The sequence below is a fragment of the Diabrotica undecimpunctata genome, chromosome 9 (assembly GCF_040954645.1).
Source record: "Diabrotica undecimpunctata isolate CICGRU chromosome 9, icDiaUnde3, whole genome shotgun sequence".
In the NCBI taxonomy this organism is placed as follows: domain Eukaryota; kingdom Metazoa; phylum Arthropoda; class Insecta; order Coleoptera; family Chrysomelidae; genus Diabrotica; species Diabrotica undecimpunctata.
The window spans coordinates 126,562,197-126,571,218 of NC_092811.1; the positions used below are offsets into that span (position 1 = coordinate 126,562,197).

General features: G+C 34.1%; 1 protein-coding gene across 1 annotated transcript in view; it reads right to left on the reverse strand.

Annotated features, from left to right (window-relative positions):
* Positions 1-8,685, reverse strand: part of LOC140451424 (long-chain fatty acid transport protein 4-like) — a 95,694-nt gene extending 87,009 nt beyond the window's left edge. The window contains exon 1 of the mRNA XM_072545217.1: positions 8,500-8,685. Coding sequence (XP_072401318.1) covers positions 8,500-8,529 — 30 coding nt within the window. The 5' untranslated portion in view covers positions 8,530-8,685. The remainder of the gene's footprint in view (positions 1-8,499) is intronic.
* Positions 8,686-9,022: the final 337 nt, after the last annotated feature.

Here is a 9,022-nt window from a genome sequence, read left to right on the forward strand (position 1 = left end):
TATAAATTCCAAAACTTGTTCTCATTGATTAATTCTAGTATTTGTTTTGACGAACATAGTACTTGACGCTATTCATTTTTCTTCTTAGTACTAGTAACCCATAAATTTTCTCACTAACTCATTACCTACACAAACATATTCGTTTTTTTATTTTTTAAACACTGTAAAACTTGGAAACATAAAAAGATCATAAATTTAACATGTTCAAATACAATAATTATTGTATGTGTCGTATAGTTAACTTTTCATTAAAATTGATGACTATATTTTCTTGTTAACTAACGATTTCACAAAGAAATAGAAAGTAACGACAAATTTTTATAATAAATAATTGTGAGCACCTGCATTCTGCCGTTGATAATTAACTTTTATGCTACAAAAACGTTGTAAGATTTAGATACTATCTTAAACCATATAAAATAAAAAAAAATACTTGCGATTAATAGTATAAACTTTCATAAATAAATATTTAGTGCAATGGAATAGTTTTTAGTATAGACTTTCGGTTTGATTTACAACGGATAAACTCGAATTACAACAAAACATCCGAAAAAGTCAAACATAAAATTAAAAAAAAGTAGTTGGATAAATTTTTGAAATAGTCTGAACAAAAGCACACCTCTCTCAAAAATATGGACAACTATCATCTATCTAAATATAATAACTATCAGTATAACAAAAAACCTCAATTTTCTGAAGATCTCATTAAACACATACTATACTTTGTCTCAAAGTGACTAGTCTGTACCAAGGACACTAAACACAGATGTAGTTAACCGTTCTTGAGTCTGTACAGGGTAAGATATGCAATGCTAACCTTATGGGAATTTCGCCAAGACGTTGCCAGTTTTATGCAGTGAGCGATGGCGTTCTCTATTGTCTATCTTTCAAAATAAATGGAATAAACCAGGAGTTTTCAACAAGTCCTTAAGTACAATTTTATGTAATTTACAAATATCTTTTACTAATAATTTTACATAATACTATACATTATTTGTTTCTAATAGTAACTTATCAACTTTTATCTTTTATTAGTAGCAGTAGTATAATAAAATGTGCATTAAATAAACATTTGTTTCAAAGTTTAAAATAATTCCGGTAATTTCTACTAACTGCCTAATTTAAAATGTTATTTATGTCCCTGCAGTGCTAATTACTTCCATAATGTGTAAGGAATTTGTAATTTTGGTTGATATTAACTGCAAATACTTTCTTCTAAGTTATTCAGTAATTAAGAAGCAATTAGAGTAATTCTTGTACAGAATATGTTTAAAAGTTTGATACATCCAGGGCCTTAATTAGTCTTTATTTGTTCTTCGGAGCGCGTAAACATATTCGAGTTACGATTATTTGTACCATCTTGGATGTACTGTTACTATTTTGTTATTGTTATTATTTGTTAGTGGCTGTTGTTGTGATTTGTTGTTGGCAATTATTATATTTGACGCCGAATTTTTACCGCAAAATGGAGGAAATTGTTCAATGGAAACGTGGAAAACCTCTGACGATTCTGTATCAAGTGTAATTAGGAAAGTGTCAGAAATAAGTGGTGTTTGCGAAAAGACTCTGTTTCGCATACGACAGAAATATTCATAACCTGCTGAATTACAATCTCCAAAGAGCAGGCCCAAGAAGCGAAAGGTTGGTAATTCTCGTGACAACAAGTACGATGAAGGTGTCAGGGGCCAAATTCGTAGAATTGTTCATCAATTTTTTTTCGATTTCAAATCAATCGATTTTTTGTTCATAAAACGTGGCAGAAATTGAATTTTGATTGAAAAACCAGAAATCATCTCGTGGCGTCATCGTTATTTACGCGCAATTCGTAAATACCGCGCAGAAGGATACAACATAGTGTATTTGGATGAATCATGGGCAAATATGGGGCACAGTGTAAAAAAAGAATGGGTTGATAAAACAATTACATCTCATCGCGATGCTTTTGTTCGTAGTCTGACAACAGGGTTAAAAGCTCCAACAGTTCGTGGTGTACGGTTCGTTTTATTGCACGCAGGATCTACCAGTGGATTTGTTGATGGAGCAGAGCTCACGTTTTTGGCAAAGAAAAATACTCAGGACTACCTCGACGAAATGGATGGACCGACCTTCGAAGATTGGTTCGAAAATTCGAAAACTTAATGCTAAATTTGCCAGAAAAAACTGTTGTGGTAATCGACAATGCCTCCTATCACAGCAGAAAGTCAGAACAAATTCCCAACAGTTCAACACTAAAAAAAGATATTCAAGAATGGCTTCTGTCAAAGGACCTATTTTTTGAAGAAGACTACCTAAAATGCAAGTTACTTAATGTAGTCAAGGCCTTCAAAGCAAAATATGACAATGAAACAATGTGAAGATTCTGAGGCTCCCACCCTATCACTGTGAACTCAATCCCATCGAAATGGTTTGGAGTGAAGTGAAACGGTATATAGCTGGACGCAACGCGAATTTTAAAGAAGCTGAAATGCGAAATTTAATTACAGCAGCGTACCAGGTCATTACGCCAGAGAAATGGAAAAACTACGTAAACCACGTAATAGCAACAGAAAAAAAAATGTGGAAAATTGACAATTTGTTGGATGATATCGAACCAATTATTATAAATATAAATAACGGAGATAGTGATGACAGTGACGATAATAATGATGATGATGATAGTGAAGCAGAAACTAAATGTGACAGCGATTGACAGAAAAAGGAACTAAATATAATGGTGTACAATTACGATTACTTACACACGAAATTAAATACAATGACTTCTTTTATTTTCAACTTATTTATTAGTTTTATTTTCGGATATTTCTACGTTTTGTTACTGCCAACATATACAGTGCAGTTTTTAAAAGTCCTTCCCCCCTTAACTTTTGAACGGAACAATACATAAATAAAATGTTTCTTTATATTTTAGTTTTATTTTATTCGAGTTTATTTAAATCTATAAACAAATGGTTTGTATCGCTAGCACATACTGTAGAATTAAAAACAAACTGCTTGTGTGACATAATAAATGGCATTTCTTAATTTCTATTTTATTTTAATTTAACCCAAATATGTTGTAGCAAATATTATTTATGTTTGAGAACCACTGAAGGAGGCCAGGCAGGGTCGTTAGTGGGCATTAGTACTTAAGCTACCCTCAACACAAAAGATGGATTAGGCCAAGTAGTAAGAAGTGAAGTTTATTTTAATACAAGTTTGCAAAGAAGTATGGCATCAATGTTGTGCATTTACCCTGTACAGACTAGTCACTTCGAGACAATCTATAGACCAACTTGCACCTTCATTTGTCTCTTGTAATGTTGTTGGTAGAAATAAAGAAATTTTTCATTTTAATACTAGTATAGATTCCATGTCAAAACTGTTTACTCCTTCAAAACTAGATTTTCCAAAAAAAGTAGAAATACAGCCACCGGTTCAGACGGTTTTACTTATAAGATATTGGACAAATTGCCCTCAAATGCCAAAGACGTTGTCTTACAAATCTTTAATAGTTGGTGGTTGAAACAAGAATATTGCGATACTTTAAAAAATATTATCATACGCCTTTTACTCAAATTTAACTTGAACCCAGAGCTTCCATCATCTTATAGACCGTTTTTTTTTATTATCATGTGTGACAAAATCCTTTGAAACGCTAATAAAATTTAAATTAGAATATTTTATTGAAAGTAGTTCAGTTTTTCCTTACAGTATGGATTTCGTAGAGGTCGAGCTACCATTGATGCTCTCATACGTTTAGTTACGGAAATTCACCTCTGTTTCTCAAAAAAACGAATTTTTGCTGTTTGTTTCTAGATTTAAAGGATACATATTGACGTGGTTAATTTGGATATATTATATTCAAAAATGGTGGAGTGTGGTATTGATAAAAGATTATCTGTAAATATAATAAATTTGTATGTGAACAGAAAAATATACTTACGGGACCATTGAAATGTATTATACGGTCTAAGAAGATTATTTAACGGTCTCCCTTGTTTTGAATTGGGACTCCCACAAGGCTCAATTCTAAGTTTTTTATTATTTAATGTTTATACTGCAGATCTGTATGGTTTAATGGATGACAAATGCTCAATATGCAGACGATAAACGTTTATATACCAGCCATAAATCCAATGAAGATTGTATGTTGAATCTAAAACTTAGCTTTAATAATATAGAAAAATGGGTAAAACAAATGGGTATATCACAAGAAAAATCTTCGATTGTATGTTTCACTAGACGTAGACAAAAAGTCACAGGCAAATGCCAGATAGGTGATTATATTTTCCCCTTAGCAGAAAAGTGTAAGTATCTAGGCATAATCCTAGATAAAAAACTCTTGTGGTCCCGCCATATAAAGTATGTAAAACAAAAGTGCGAGCGTGGAATTAACCATCTGCGTTTCGTTTCCAAAAAAGATGGGGTGCAGATCAACATATCTCTTTAATGTTTTATAGATCCTACATACGATCCATTCTGGATTATGGTTGTATTATTTACGGTTCAACATGCAAAACAAATCTATTAACACTTGACAGAATACAATTTAAATCAATAAAAATTTGTCTAGGAGCTACGATGTCTTCACCAAACCAAGCAGTTCTAGCAGAAGCTCAAGAACCACCTTTACACATACGTAGGCAAATGTTAGCCAACAAACGTCTAATAACATACAGATCGTTTAATACAACTATGGTTCACAAAATAGATTTACTTTTGACAGCAAATTTAACAAATTCTTACTAGAGAATAAAAAATTCTTCACCTCTTGCAGAATCTTTAATTGATACGAATTTATTTCAATCATATATATTACAGCTACCAAAATTTCCTTTTTACGAACAAGAGTTTGAAGTTTTGATAGACAAACCAACTATTATATTGCCTCTTATTCAGACTCGTCAATTTTAAGTCTTCCCATAATAAGCAAATTAGGGGAAGATTAACAATAATTTATACAGATGGATCAAAAACTGTTAAAAGTGCTGGTTTCGCATTTTTTGTTTCAAACAACAATTATGTTGAGAGATCTTTTTTCTATTATCAGGAGTATTGGTACGGAAAGATGGATGTCAAAATATAAAGAGGTTCAGAAGACTTCAAGAAACCATTACTTTTCTATTCATCCATGCTTACCAAAAAATATTCCCCATTTTAATTTTAACTATAATAAAGTAGATTCCTCGTTGATAATCCGGCTAAAATCTTAACCATGGCATCTTTCCAGAGCATCTGCATAGGATTGAAATCTATGAAACTCCCTTCTGTCAGTGTAATAATAAATTTATCCGAGATTTGAACCACTTATTTTTCGATTGCCTTAATCATAGAGGACAGACTCGGAGCCTAAATTTACGTTTAATCGATCTCAACATTAGCCTACCGGCGAACATCAGCAATCTGTTATCTTATTCTGACAAATCTATATATAATATTCTAAACAAGTTTATAAACGATTCTAAGATAAAAATTTAAACATCCTTATAACTACTTTCTATGGCAAAAACATTCTTTGTCTAATGCCATCTCTCTCTCTCTCTCCACACACACACACAAGGTCACACATAAGCGCCTTATTTAAATACTTGATAGACAGTTGAGACATCAGGATCATCATTAACGTTCTCTATTATAATCACATGGGGGGGGGGGGGGGGGTAAACCCCGTACAGATGTGATAAGGATCTTGATTATATCCTTAAGCAGAGACTCTATGATTTTCTCGAAGCTCAAAACATCATTCCCAAATTTCAATATGGATTCCAATCTGGTAAATCTACATAAAATGCATTGATCGACTTCACAACCAAAGTCACTTAAGCCATTAATAACAACTCCATCGCCGTAGCGACATTTCTCGATGTATAAAAGGCTTTTGATCAAGTCTAACACGACGGACTTGTTCGAAGGCTAAGTGACATTAGGCTACTACTGCAATTCATAAAAATTGTATATTCATATCTCAAAAACAGAACTGTAAGAATGAAAATATGCGATCAACTGTCAACGCTCTTTACTCTACAAGCTGAATTTCTCCAAGGCTCAGTGCTAGCGCCCTTGTTGTACATAACATACAACAGCAACATCTCAAATCTTAACATCCCAGGTACACAGTTATTTCTCTACGCAACTGATACGGATCTTCTCACAACATCAAGAGCAGACTATCCTGAGAGAACTTTTAGGAGAGCGCAAACTCTATTTGCATCTGACAGGACTGATGATCACCTATATGGAGAAGGAGAAACAGGACCTTCAATCCTTAAATCGGAGATAGAAGATGCCATTGCAGCACTAAAAAACAAAGTCAGCAGGTCCGGACAATGTACCCTGCGAAATATTAAAGATCCTATGTAAATCAGACAAACAGTTCCTTGATAATCTAGTTGAACTTTTTAACAACATATATAATAGCGGTAAAATCCCAGAGAACTGGCTGCAGTCAACATTTATTACAATCCCGAAGAAACCAAATGCCCAGATCTGTGATGACTACCGGCTTATAAGCTTGATCAATCATGTCACTAAAGCGTTCACTAAGATCATTCATAGAAGAATATATGATAAATGTGATTTAAATATTGATAGATCGCAGTTTGGCTTTCGGAAAGCACTTGGAACTAGAGAAGCAATTTTCGCTCTCCAGGTGCTTATACAGCGGTGTAGAGACGTTGATAAGGACGTGTATTTGTGCTTTGTCGATTTTAGAAAAGCATTTGACAATGTCAATCATGAACAATTGATAGACATTCTGCGAAAGACAGGTATTGACGACAAGGACATTCGAATTGTGGCAAACCTATACTGGGGTTAAACAGCAAGAGCAAAAATTGGCAACGAACTCACTGAAAGTGTGCAGATCAAAAGAGGTGTACGTCAGGGGTGTATATTATCCCCACTAATATTCAATATTTATTCCGAAGAAATATTTAACAAATGTATGGAAAATGCAAATGAGGGCATAAAAATAAACGGCGAGTTAACGAACAATATAAGATATGCCGACGACACGGTGATCCTTGCCAGTACCATAGACGAATTACAGCAGGTAATGGAAAGAGTTTATTCAGTTAGTGAGGAATACGGCCTGAGCCTCAACTTTAAGAAGACAAAGTGGATGCTGATAAGCAGAAAGCAACAGCCTGCTTGACAGTTACGGATAAGTAACATACTAATTGACCATGTAGAATCTTATGTGTACCTTGGCACCAACGTAAATGCAAAATGGGAACAGGCCACAGAAATTAAGGCGACAATAGAACGAGCTAGAGCAGCATTTAGCAATATGAAAAAGCTCCTCATAAGCAGGGATTTGTCTCTTCCTCTAAAACTACGTCTAGTTAAATGCTACATTTTTCCGATCTTACTGTATGGTGTGGAGGCCTGGACGCTGACGGAGACGCTCACGAGAAAACTAGAAGCATTCGAAATGTGGGTGTACCGACGCATTCTTCGTATATCCTGGACCGAACATGTCACCAACACAGAGGTAATCCAAAGAATCGGACAGGAGAAAGAAATCGTGAATACAATTAAACAAAGAAAGCTTGAATATCTAGGCCACATATTGAGACACGATAAGTACCGTCTACTGCAATTGATTGTCCAGGGAAAAATAGACAGTAAGCGAGGGCCAGGCAGGAGAAGACACTCGTGGCTCCAAAATCTGAGGAAGTGATTCGGGCTCACATCGGTCGAACTATTCAGAAGCGCCGCAAACAAGATCAGAATTGCCATGTTAATAGCCAACGTTCGCAACGGACAGGGCACTTGAAGAAGAAACTCTATTTAATGGCGTCGAAGATAGGTGCAATGAGTGAAGAGTGACACTTATTGCACCAGACATAATATCAACAGACATAATCATGACCAAATCCCCCTGGAATTAATGGGAGAAAGGCTTAATATTAGCCCGATAGCATTCTATTTAGGTGTCCTATTCACAAAGACTCTCAACTGGGATCCTGATCTAAAGGCAACTTTAGATAGGGTTAGAAACAGCCCGGCTCCTAAGATTGGCAGGGAAAATTGGCAAAACAAACACAAAGACTCTCATTCATGAAATGTAGAATTCTAACAGTCAAATGTAGAATCTTGCGAAGTGCAAACTACAAACCCTGGAGATTTCCATCTCGTGAAATCCATAACATCCCAAACAAATAATTATAAATTGTTTATAATTAGTCAAAAAATATATTGAAATTAGTAATACTAACACTAGACCGATGTGAACTGCAGAGTTTTATAAATAAACAATACAAAAAAAATTAATATAAAAAAATGTGTCAAATTAGAAAAATGACATCTTCTAAAAGTGTAATTATTTATAAAACAAACAAGATAATGAAGAAGAGAAAACCTGCATATGTTTCGCTCATATTAACATGTAAAAAAACACAATAACTAGCAATTAAATTAACATACTTGCGATCTTATTCAATAATATGAATAATTTGTACGAAAAAAAAATTACCAACTGTTCTCTTTGTTCTATATATTAACAAAACGAGTACAAACCTTAGCATGGATGTCTCCTCCGTTATGCATAATCAACACAAACTGAACAAAACCAACAAATTTCTTAACAAGTACACATCTTCGCTAAAAGAAAGTTTTATGAACGGCACTTGCAACTTTCTCGGCGATTATTCTACTTATAGGAGGCCGACTTTTCAGTTGAGCTGCTTCGAGTTTACTATGTTCAGAGATTGTATTATTCTTCTACCTTAGATGGAACGCAGTTTTGATATTTCCCACCTTTGGACGGTTATATAATTAGCGAAGTTAATAGTTTCTATATGTTTATTATATATTATTATATATCAGTATCGTTAATGATGTGTTAAAAACACAACTCTTTAGATTTTAGAAACGCTTGTAGGAATCAAAAGATGAGTTGGGGAAGAGTGGGTGAAGTTTATTTAGAAATTTGCTACTCAAGGGATTATTTCCTTACACTTTTTTCAGTACCCTATCCGATTATCGAACCCTGGCGATCATTTTGGCAATAATAACTTTGTTTGCGGTAGCTCGATACAGT